Source organism: Mesoplodon mirus (assembly GCF_964341445.2).
Source record: "Mesoplodon mirus genome assembly, chromosome: 8".
Classification (NCBI taxonomy): Eukaryota; Metazoa; Chordata; class Mammalia; order Artiodactyla; family Ziphiidae; genus Mesoplodon; species Mesoplodon mirus.
This window is the reverse complement of record NC_138984.1, coordinates 14,957,605-14,970,363: the sequence shown is the minus strand read 5'-3', so window position 1 is coordinate 14,970,363 and position 12,759 is coordinate 14,957,605. Positions and strand designations below refer to the sequence as shown.

The window sequence follows — 12,759 nt, the reverse complement described above, 5'->3', positions numbered from 1 at the left end:
TGGGAGTGTTCCTTCCCCTGCAATTTGTTGGAAGAGTTTGAGAAGGATGGGTGTTAGCTCTTCTCTAAATGTTTGATAGAATTCACCTGTGAAGCCATCTGGTCCTGGACTTCTGTTTGTTGGAAGATTTTTAATCACAGTTTCAATTTCATTACTTGTGATTGTTCTGTTTATATTTTCTATTTCTTCCTGGTTCAGTCTTGGAAGGTTATACCTTTCTACGAATTTATCCATTTCTTCCAGGTTGTCCATTTTATTGGCATAAAGTTGCTTGTAGTAGTCTCTTAGCACGTTTTGTATTTCTGCAGTGTCTGTTGTAACTTCTCCTTGTTCATTTCAATTTATTGATTTGAGTCCTCTCCCTCTTTTTCTTGATGAGTCTGGCTAATTAATTTTGTTTATCTTCTCAAAGAACCAGCTTTTAGTTTTATTGATCTTTGCTATTGTTTTCTTTGTTTCTATTTCATTTATTTCTTCTCTGATCTTTATGATTTCTTTCCTTCTGCTAACTTCGTGTTTTGTTTCTTCTTCTTTCTCTAGTTCCTTTGAGTGTAAGGTTAGATTTTTTATTTGAGATTTTTCTTGTTTCTTGAGGTAGGCTTGTATAGCTATAATATTCCCTCTTAAAACTGCTTTTGCTGCATGCCATAGGCTTTGGGTTGTCGTGTTTTCATTGTCATTTGTATCTAGGTATATTTTGATTTCCTCTTTGATTTCTTCAGTGATCTCTTGCTTATTTAGTAACATATTGTTTAGCTTCCATGTGTTTGTGTTTTTTACGATTTTTTCCCTATAATTCATTTCTAATCTCATAGCATTGTGGTCAGGAAAGATGCTTGATAGGATTTCAATTTTCTTAAATTTACTGAGGCTTGATTTGTAAGCCAAGATGTGATCAATCCTGTAGCATGTTCTGTGCACACTTGAGAAGAAATTGTAATCTGCTGTTTTTGGATGGAATGTCCTATAAATATCCATTAAATCTATCTGGCTTATTGTGTCATTTAAAGCTTCTGTTTCCTTATTTATTTTCATTTTGGATGATCTGTCCATTGGTGTAAGTGAGGTGTTAAAGTCCCCCACTATTATTGTGTTACTGTTGATTTGCTCTTTTTTAGCTGTTTGCAGTTGCCTTATGTATTGAGCTGCTCCTAAATTGGGTGCATATATATTTATAATTGTTTTATCTTCTTCTTGGCTTCATCCCTTGATCATCATGTAGTGTCCTTCCTTGTCCCTTGTAACATTCTTTGTTTTAAAGTCTATTTCATCCTATATGAGTATTGCTACTCCAGCTTTCTTTTGATTTCCATTTACATGCAATGTCTTTTTCCATCCCCTCACTTTCCGTATGTATGTGTCCCTAGGTGTGGAGCGGGTCTCTTGTAGACAGCATATAGATGGGCCTTGTTTTTGTTTTGTTTTGTTTTGGTTTTTTGTTTTGTTTTGTTTGCAGTACATGGGCCTCTCACTGTTGTGGTCTTTCCCATTGTGGAGTACAGGCTCCGGACATGCAGGCTCAGCAACCATGGCTCACAGGCCCAGCTGCTCCACGGCATGTGAGATCTTCCCAGACTGGGGCATGAACCCATGTCCCCTGCATCAGCAGGTGGACTCTCAACCACTGCAACACCAGGGAAGCCCTGGGTCTTGTTTCTGTATCCATTCAGCAAGCCTGTGTCTTTTGTTTGGTGCATTTAATCCATTCACGTTTAAGGTAATTATTGATATGTTTGTTCCTATGACCATTTTCTTAATTGTTTTGCGTTTGTTTTTGCAGGTTTTTTTCTTCCCTTGTGGTTCCCACTTAGAGAAGTTCCTTTAGCATTTGTTGTAGAGTTGGTTTGGTGGTGCTGAATTCTCTTAGCTTTTGCTTCTCTGTAAAGCTTTTGATTTCTCCATCAAATCTGAATGAGATCCTTGCCGGGTAGAGTAATCTTGGTTGTAGGTTCTTCCTTTTCATCACTTTAAGTATATCATGCCACTCTTTTCTGGCTTGTAGTGTTTCTGCTGAGAAATCAGCTGTTAACCTTATGGAAGTTCCCTTGTATGTTATTTGTCACTTTTCCCATGCTGCTTTCAATAATTTTTCTTTGTCTTAAATTTTTGCCAATTTGATTGCTATGTGTCTCAGTGTGTTTCTCTTTCGGTTTATCCTGTATGTGACTTGCTACACTTCCTGGACTTGGGTGGCTATTTCTTTTCCCATGCTAGGGAAGTTTTCGAGTATAACCTCTTCAAATATTTTCTCTGGTCCTTTCTCTCCCTCTTCTCCTTCTGGGACCCCTATAAGGTGAATGTTGTTGCATTTAACGGTGTCCCAGAGGTCTCTTAGCCTTTCTTCATTTCTTTTCATTCTTTTTTCTTTATTCTGTTCTGCAGCAGTGAATTCCACCATTCTGTTTTCCAGGTCACTTATCCGTTCTTCTGCCTCAGTTATTCTGCTATTGATTCCTTCTAGTATAATTTTCGTTTCAGTTATTGTATTGTTCATCTCTGTTTGTTTGTTCTTTAGTTCTTCTAGGTCTTTGTTAAACATTTCTTGCATCTTCTCGATCTTTGCCTCCATTCTTTTTCCGAGGTCCTGGATCATCTTCACTATCATTATTCTGAATTCTTTTTCTGGAAGGTTGCCTATCTCCACTTCATTTAGTTATTTTTCTGGGGTTTTAGCTTGTTCCTTCATCTGGTACATAGCCCTCTGCCTTTTCATCTTGTCTACCTTTCTGTGAATGTGCTTTCTTTCCACGGGCTGCAGGATTGTAGTTCTTCTTGCTTCTTCTGTCTGCCCTCTGGTGGGTGAGGCTATCTAAGAGGCTTGTGTAAGTTTCCTAATGGAAGGTACTGGTGGTGGGTAGAGCTGACTGTTGCTCTGTTGGGCAGTGCTCAGTAAAACTTTAATCCACTTGACTGCTGATGGGTGGGGTTGGGTTCCCTCCCTGTTGGTTGTTTGGCCTGAGGCAACCCAACACTGGAGTCTACTTGGGCTCTTTATTTGGTCTAATGATAGATTCTGTGAGGGCTCATGCCAAGGAGTATTTCCCAGAACTTCTGTTGCCAGTGTCCTTGTCCCCACATTGAGCCACAACCACCCCCCTCCTCTGCAGAAGGCCCTCCAACACTAGCAGGTTGGTCTGGTTCAGTCTCCCCTGTGGTCACTGCTCCTTCAATGGGTCCCAATGTGCACACTACTTTGTGTGTGCCCTCCAAGAGTAGAGTCTCTTTGTTCCCCTGTCCTGTTGAAGTCCTGAAATCAAATCTCACCAGGCTTCAAAGTCTGATTCTCTAGAAATTCCTCCTCCTGTTGCCGGACCCCCAGGTTGGGAAGCCTGACGTGGGGCTCAGAACCTTCACTCCAGTGGGTGGACTTCTGTGGTATAAGTGTTCTGCAGTCTGTGAGTCACCGACCCAGCAGTTATGGGATTTGATTTTACTGTGATTGTGCCCCTCCTACCACCTCATTGTGGCTTCTCCTTTGTCTTTGGATGTGGGGTATCTTTTTTGGTGAGTTCCAGTGTCTTCCTGTCAGTGATTGTCCAGCAGCTAGTTGTGATTCTGGTGTTCTCACAAGAGTGAGTGAGAGCAAGTCATTCTACTCTGCCATCTTGGTTCCTAGTGCCACTATTCTAAATTTAAAGTCAAGTTCAATTCTTCCTTCTCTCCTATCTTTTCTCCCTTATTTCTTCATTCTCAATTCATTCATTTGGTCAATATCTATTTTCTGTGCACTTTTTATATTCCAGTAACTCTTATAGGAATCTAGAGATACCACAATGAATAAAAAAAAACAATAACTACCCTCAGGGAGATTACATGCTAGTGGTGGAGGAGTAGACAATAAAGAAAATAAAAATGAAAATTAAGAATGTTAGATAAAAGTGCTAAGGATAAAAAATCAGGCAGTGAATGGAGATAGGAAAAGTGTGTAGGAGTTGAAATTTTAGAAAGAGTGGCATCAAGAAGTCAATATTTGTACAGAAAACTTGAAGGAAGTAAGAGAGAAAACCATGTAGATATTTGGGGAAATAGCACTTCTGAAGGAGGAAACAGCAATTGCAAAACTCTTGAGGCATATTCAAGGAACAGTGAGAAAGCCAGTGCAGGCAGAAAAGAGAGTAATGCAGAGAGTACTAGGAAACTCAGAGCCAGATCATGCAGTTGTAGGAGAGAAGGTAAGAGTGGGTGGAGAATTGGACTTTACTAGAATTCTTGTTTAGCAAAGAAGTTACAATGAAACACAAGAGACAGAAGGGAGTTAATGTTTACAAAGGAATGACTATAATGATGAACCATGAAATTTAAACTTGACAACATGGGTGGTGAAGAATAAAGGGGATAAGAGAGAGTGGAAAGATGGTAGGATCCAGAGGTTACATTTTTGGTGGGTGTGAGGGATTACTGGAATTAAGGTACTAGAGGCAGTACCATGGAAATATAGAAGGTGGTTGTTAGAGTGAAATGTTTGGAATTCAGTTTTAGGATAGGTTGCAGTTATTAGTAAGGAAAAGAGCAAGGGCATAACCATGCAAGTGAATAGCTGATGGAGAATGGAGCCTGGAAAATATTGGAAAGATCATCTTTATGAATATTGAAAACAACAAGTATGAACACAGTAGCAGTTCTAGAAAAAGTGACAGTGATCAGGAACTATATTTAATGTGTGAGGGTAAGTGACCTGGGGCAGTAGATGTTTGCAACAGTGGGGGGTAAATGGTGGGTAGTAAGTGATGGCATGAGATTCAAAGTCAGATGTTTTTATGGAAGAGAGAAGATGTACTGTAAGCAGCAAAGAGGAGAAAGAGAGTTTCAGGGGAAATAGGAACCTCAGAGGAGAGGTAGGTTTTCCCCAGAGAAAGAAAGTTAAAAAGAACATTCACAGAAGAGTTTGAGGATGCAGGGGATTTTGATGATGACTGACCTTGAGTATCAAAGACAACTGGAAAAAAGATATAGGATATGGGACAGAGTAGGAATCGGGGTCCAAAGAAGTGATATACAAAGTTTGGAGGGGTGAGTATGGGAAATGAGGGATGACTTGGAAGTCTTGTTATAAAGGGCACCATCAGCTTAGTCCTAACTGTCCCCAAAATGGGTAGGGTCAAGAGGCTGGGAGTGTTGAAGGAAGGGAAGGGTTGGTAGGTGGTGGTCTTGCCAAAAGCATACAGAGTGCTAGGCCATCTGACTCCTGTCAAGGCATGGACTCCTAAAAATGGGTACAGTCGTAGTGCACCCTTCCAGCGGTGGCCTGCAGGGGGCATTTGTGAGGAGGGCTCAAGCTACTTCCTGACTTCTGTTGAAGGAGACTTCTGGCCAGAGAAAAGGGCAGTGTTGCCTTAATCCCAACTAGTTTGTCATCCACATCTTTGAATGCTGCTTAGAGCTTAATTTCTTATGCTAGTAAGCAATGTACTAAAACACTTATGAAAAAAATACCTTTAGATCATAAATAAATAAATCTGATGACTCAATAGCTCGGTATATGGTGATGCTGCAAAAAGGCAAAGATGCTTGCTGACTAGTGTCTGACAGAAGTCAGGTAAAGAATATATATCCCAGATTAATATATTTTCCCAACTGCCAATCCTGATGCCAGAAATATCACTGTTAGAGAATCAGGGAATTTCAAGTGTAACTGAGACTTTGAGAAAAAGCAGCACGGTGTAGCAGAATGAGTGCAGGGTTTGCCAGCCCACTGATGTGTGTGTAAATCCCAGCCTGCGGCCTCATCAGCTGTGTTGTGTCAATTAACTTGCTCTCATTTTCTAATCTTCCCGTAGAACATTCACACATCAATGTGAAGGCAAGTTTCTGTTGGGTGGACATGTGCCAAGGTCTCATTCTGCTTAGTGCAAGCATGGAGAGAGTCATGTGGCTGATTTATGGTACTAGGGGTGGCTGGCTGCATGAAACAGAAAATCGAAGAGAAAATGTAATGGGCAGGTGGTGTATGTGAACATCTGCAAAGCGTGGCATATAAATATGTACTTAGACTTTAAGCTGCACAAATATCCTGAATCTCTCCATAATCTTGAATTCATAGTACTGCCCCATGAGGTATTTGAGTAAAAACCACTTATTAGAAACACTGTAGAGACAATTCCCCTCTAAGGTCTTAGATGATAGATTCTAGAATTCCATGAAAGTGTATGATAATTGGACAGAAAAGAGTCTGGGCAAAATTACAAAATAGGAAACCCTACATTCAGTGTTTTCCCCAAGGTGTGCAGGGCCTTCTCATTGCCTTTTAATCCAGGATTGTCCCTCCCCCCCACCCATGACACACACACACACAAGTGACCTCCCTTGGAAGTGACCCATACTGAGACTACATAAGCCACCCACCACCCCACATCCAATGCCCCATCCCTCAGCTGAAACGGCCCTCCCCAGAGAGGCAGTATAGTGAAGTGGTTAAGAACACAGGATTTGGCAATTTATAATACTGGGTGACTTGGGGGAAGTTATTTAAACTTTCTGAGTTTTGCTTTTTCTGATGTAAAAGGGTGATAATAAGTGGCCCTTGATAGTGATACAGTACAAACTGAATGAGATAAAGTGTTTAGTATTGTGCCTGGTGCAAAATAAATATTCAGTAAATAGTAACTGTGATTTATTTCCTTGGTTTTTTACGACCACTGTTGCTTTGTTGCTCTCTATATTTTCTCACTGCTGTTGTTGCTGATTCCCTGTTGATATGTCAGGATGCTGATAGCATCTACCCCTGAAGTGATGCACATCATAACAATTATGTACTGCTTAGCCTACTCAGGATTCTCTCTAACACGTGGACAAGAGAGAGGGCAGCTGAGGTATTCCCACTGTGCCTAAGCCATTCACTTACCTGACAGTCAGTTTGGGGATCCTTTGGCCCCTCTCAAACCATACAAAAGAGTAGCAGCCTTGTCTTCTGGGGACCAGGGTGACCTGAGAATAGGTAGATTGCTTCCAATATAGTAGATTGCTATAACTGTTTCTGACTGCCCCGTACACATCTCTTCTTTTTTAGTGCTGGTTATGGAAGACTTAAGTGTTTTCATTTATATAAATCAAGGGTAAAAGGTATAAATATGATACCAAAAGTCTTATTCCATAATCATAAATATGAGAAAAACTATAGGCAAGCATTAGGTAGTGGGCTGCTAGAGGATGTTGCATTCTACAAATATGTAGTATGGTTGTATGTTTAAATTCCTTATTTCTTACCTGGATAGACTGTGGAAGGTGATGATTTTCTCTTTTAACTCCATACTGCTTGCTCCATAGTCACTGTCTCTGGTTTTCCAGAATGAATAACCCACAGTTATCCAGAAATCACATTTATTAAACAACAACAAAACACACAATAGAAAAGGCCTTATAAATAAAACTATATATTTATAATGCTTTATTTTTTTTTTTGCTCCAATACTCCACAAAACACTACAGACAGTAACAAAATAATTCAATAAGTATTAAAAACTTTCAAGAGAATTATAGGACACTCTTTGTCATATGTGAGCATTAACAATGCCACAGCCATTAGATACACTATTAAACACTATCATAGATATCTTTCTTGAATAAGGGATATGATTAATATTTTTATTCAGAAGTCATAACATTTACACATATCCATACACAAGAGAACAGCTCAGAGTTAGTGAAGTAGACACCCCAGTGAAATGGAATCATCTGCCTGTACATCATTTAAAGGTATAACAGTGTTAACAAGATAGACGTCAACACACTAAAGAGAAATGTTGGTGTTTGCTTGGGGTGGGAGGGGTGAAAGTAGGGCAATTAATGAAAACTGCTTACATATTTTCCATTGCTCTCTTAGCAATATGCTCCCTTCCCTTTTCTGCCTTTTCTTGGTTGAGGTATTCCAGCACTTTCATTAACAGATCTTCATCCAAGTATGGTCTGTTGGGGGTATCGTCACTCTTCAGGGACCCCACAGGGAGCCTTTTGCTTACCAAGGCCAGTTTGTCAGTCTCCTGAGAGCTGTGTTGATTCAAACGCTCTTTGAGGGCCTGCTCGATTTGGTTCTCTTCCTGTAGATCATCTTCAGATGAGCCTTGACTAGGAACTCGCTTCACTTGGTTTGAATTCATGATCTCAGGGTATTTAACTAGCATCTTGGCCAAGTACTCTCCTATTTCTTGATCCTTTTCATTCAGCTTTTCATATGCCATTTGTCTGTTTTCAACATCTGGCATCCAGACAGCTTTGGGAAGTTGGTTTGCTTTAGACCTTCCAGGACCATAGGGGAGTCTTGACAGAACCCTCTCTCGGTTATACTGATTGGGAAGATATGGAGGCTTTTGATTTGCTGCATTTTCCATCCCTAAAAGATTTAAAATGTCCTCAACACTGAGCCCATCTGGTAGAGCCTCTGCCACAGCATGACCAGGTGTTTTGGGGTAGCCATTCTTGGGGAGCATCTTATTTTGGAACAGATCTGGATGGTCTAAGTCAACCTCTGAGATGTCTTCAGGGTCAAGGGGAATATCAAGCTCCTGCTCTGGTTCCACTGATACATTTGGCTTCTCTCCAGTTTTGAGCATGTCAATTAAGTCTTCAGGGGGTATTTGTAAATTCCTTGAGATTTCAATCAGCTGATAAATAGATTGAGAATCAAGTGGTTTCTCAAAAAGCCTAGTTGCTCTTTCCCCATTTTCCCCATTCTGTGACCTCCCACTTCCCACAGCATTCATTAACCTTTTCAGATAGGCAATTACTTTGGAGACATCATCTGAGAGTTGGTCTTTACTCTCTTTCTGGAAATCTTCATCCTGGAGGCCCAGCTGCCCTGAACGCTTCATTTCATCATTGATTTGTTCATTTTTTTCTATATTCTCTTTGCTGTCTCTTACCTGTTCCTGGGTTTGACTCTCTATTTTTTCCTCTACTGGGTTCCAATCTTCTCCTCCAACCACGTCTTCATAGGCAATGTTATTAGCCTTGTAGATATCATCTTCATCATCTGTGTAAAGTTTTTGCTCCTCATCAACCCTCTCACGCTTCTGGTTGTTTGGTCCAGTCAGTTTCCCCAGCTCTTGAAAGACAGATTCTAACGTAGCAAGGCTTTGAGGAGTATATTGTTCCTCTACTATTTCATTTGTGCGTTTAAAGGGGTTGTCCCTGGAATTCTCTTCATATGTAGGAGGGAATCTCATGTGCTTGAGTTTTCTCTCCGGCCACTGTTGAGTCTCATAATCGTCAGGCATGTCCATTGGAAAGTTTTTTTCTGAATTCAAGGTATAGGGTTTGTTTTCTTTTGGTGCAGACTGGGGCTCATTTTCGGCCTGTCTCAAAGCTTCAAGTATTATCTTCATCCACTCATCTTCAGTCAGGGAATCCCTTGAACTTTCTGGCAAGTCACCATTTTCTTTTTGCTGAAGGGGCACAGAGACACCTTGGTAGGGATTGTAGTCTAGGCTGCTTTCTTCTTTGTGAGCTTGTTGTCGGAGCTTTTCTATGTACTCCAAAGCCCTGATCATTTCAGGACTGGGAAACCTTTGGACATTTTCCAATCTGATATCTGGTTCCTTCTGAAGCAGCTGGTTTCTCTGAAATGAAGCTGCTTCGGCCTCAGAGAGGAGGAAAATTAAAGAGATGAGAGACAGAGCTGCTCCAAGCCAGTGAGTCTTAGCTTCTGCCATGTTTGAAAGATTTCCTTAAAGCACAGAAAACATGAGTTAACACAAATGAAACAGACTAATAGACGCTATAGCAAAAGAGGTTATTGACCATTGAGGGGAAAAAGAAACCATAGTAGAGATTATTCCACATTAATTTAGGATGACTCTTTAAAATCTATAAGTATTTCCTACACAATCCTCACAAGCTAACCACAGGAATCTTTAGCAAAATTGTTACCCATTTGCATCAAATTGTATGGCATTCTCTTGGTTAAAATAATAGCAAAAACACTGATAGGAAGTTTCTCAAATTTCACTTTTTAATTTATAAAACATGTTGTTTGTTTCATAGTATGCATTGTTTCTGTTAAATAAAGACTTTCCAAGATGAGTTTTAGTTATCTTGTACAGCATTCCTTCTGAAATCACTGGCAAAAAAATTAGCTGCATGTACACACACACACACACACACACACACACAGTTATCTCCTTATCAAAAAATATGTGATTTAGTTCCTGAATTGTCCATCTAATTTGTTGTAGACACACAGCAGCAGTGACATTACTATATATGATGAAGTGATATACTATGTTAATGTTAATCATACTGAATTATCTTGTGGATGAGTCCCATTCACATACATTTTCAGAAATAACTTGTTCTCACTCTGTCACTAAATCACACTATTAATTTTGGAAGGTCTATACCTTAATGACCTCTAGAATATGGTTCTTCTCAAGTCCCAGCTAGTAGGTAAACCTAATGAAGTTTTTCTTTAAATATCCCCAAAGCAGTATTTATTTACCCATTGAATTACAAAATATTTAATTTAGAAGTCTGATATTTTATAATTACTCATCTTGATTGACATGTAATAACACACAGGGTACTGTCAGAAAACACAAGCACAATAGCCAGAGTTACAAAAAATAATAAATCCATGATATCCAGTGAAGTTTATTTCAGTGTAAATGTACTAAAATATAAACTGTTTTAAAATATCTGCATTCCATATTTCTTCTAATAATTTTATTGTGACTGTCTTGTAAAATGCAATCATGGTTATATTTTTCCTCAGCCCTCAAGAGTGTATAGTAAATAATAACAGATGCTACACAGAGAACATAAGCTTTCTTAACCAGTCTATTTCTGAACTTGTGAGTGTTCAGATTCAGCTTGACTTATGTCTGTGTCTATTTGGGTGTGGACCTATGAAGTCTTAAATTACTCATACTGTTAGAAAATCTTAAAATAACCACTATGAAACTCCCAATTTAGATAAATACAGACAATGTGTTGAATTCTTCCTACTTAAAGTTTTTCATTCATTTTTTTCTCCAAGGCCTGATAGTCTCATGTATGAATTAGCAAAAGGATTAGTTTTTACATGTTTTACATTTGGCATTGATAACATTTAAACCCATTTTAATACTTGCAATTTTTGTTACAAATAAAGTAAATGTAAAATAACTTTATAGGTTTGTTCATGATATCTTACCTGAAATCTGGTTTTGTGATATATAAGCTAAGTTATGTAGGTACAATTATCTACTAGCTTAGACATCAGTTGTAGAAAATATCATTGTTCATTAGATTATATTGGTATTTAAGTAATGTTCTCAGTTGTTAGAACCTAAAAAAGTTGTAATTATAGAAATTTCTTTAGCACATATTTATTTATAAAAATGATTATTAAAATTAGTTAGTAAATATATACATTTATTTAAAAGATCCCCATTAACTTAACTACTTAATTTACTGAAAGGAAAATCTTTAAAGGCATGTCAGAGAAAATTTCTAAAATATTTGCTATGAATCAATGTTTACTAAAGGAAATTGTATTAATAAATTCTTAGGTTTGAGTAAAAGTACATTATGCATTCTTCTTTATACTATTTCAGGATTAATTTAGATTTGGAAATCAATTTTCAACATTGGCATTTGGACTAGTAGTTTTAAGAATCTTAGTGAACTTATTTTCTTTGAGACCATTATCCTGAAGTATTTTTTAACAGATGGGTTATATGCTGGTCTTTAAAATCATTATCTTGTAGGTGGGCTTCGCTGTGGAGTTGGGGAAAAATACCCAATGCAGTTATTTAAACCACAGCCTAACAAGAGCTACTGTTTGGTCATTTATTCAGATTCAGTTTGGATGGCATAGTTATTGCCTTTGAGTAAGACTCAAGGGATTTCTTTCCCAGGTAGCAGCTCATCTAAGTAGTGAAGGTGGTTTCAACAGTTCTAATATTCTATATAGAGTTTGAACTAAAGCCTTGTAAGTTAAAATGTCTTTTCTATTGAAATTAGACTAGAGCATTAACAAATGCAGCTGGATATATCAAATTTGAGCAATTCAACTAGTTAGGATGCAGAAAAAAGAAATACTTGTCCCATTGAAAATATTTAGCAAAATATTGCACAACCTCTTTCAACCAAAGCATAATAATAATAGTTTGTATAGTTATGAATGTTTTCTTCATACATTCCAAATTATGATCTCTCTGTAATCCATGGTCATATCTAACATGTAACCCAAGATAATATTTCACCCTGAATAAACAAGGAAGCCCATTCTAATCTTACCTTCCTAGGACTAAAATTAGGAAATAATAATGTAAGCCTTTTCAGAGTATACCAATTGAGAAAATAATTTTATATAGTTAGTTAACTTTGAGCTCTTGCAAGGTAAATGTCAAGGGGAAAAAAACCCTAATTCCAAAATTGGTTGCTTCTATCACTAATGTGTTTAACAGACTTTGAATCATTGGAAACCTACTGTTAAGAATATTAAGCATATAAATTATATCCTTGGCCCTGTATCGGGTTCTTAGGGGAAGAAACAATAAATTAAGGAAAGAAACAAAATATCAGGCTTGGTTAACTTTACATTAATAATGTGTATTGACACAAATATCCTAAACTTTTTCATGCTTCTTATATATGATTATGTAAATAGCACTATGGTTAGTAAATACCTAACAGCAAGTGGTATAAATCACAGATTCCATCATATATATGTACACATATATAGTGTCCTTACATTGGCCGATGAGCAGCAGGTTGCTGTTCAGCTATTCTATAGATACAAGCTTGCCAAATGGTCTTTTTCTTCTTAGCTAAGAATTAAGGAGA

At 38.1% G+C, this 12,759-nt stretch overlaps 1 protein-coding gene across 1 annotated transcript; it reads right to left on the bottom strand.

Annotated features, from left to right (window-relative positions):
• Nucleotides 1-7,793: 7,793 nt before the first annotated feature.
• SCG2 (secretogranin II) lies at nucleotides 7,794-9,644 on the bottom strand (the record flags this gene model as incomplete). The annotated part of the gene is made up of 2 exons (XM_082630445.1): nucleotides 7,794-8,580; nucleotides 8,701-9,644. The coding sequence occupies 2 exons, from the start codon at nucleotides 9,642-9,644 to the stop codon at nucleotides 7,794-7,796; spliced, it is 1,731 nt and encodes a 576-aa protein (XP_082486571.1).
• Nucleotides 9,645-12,759: the final 3,115 nt, after the last annotated feature.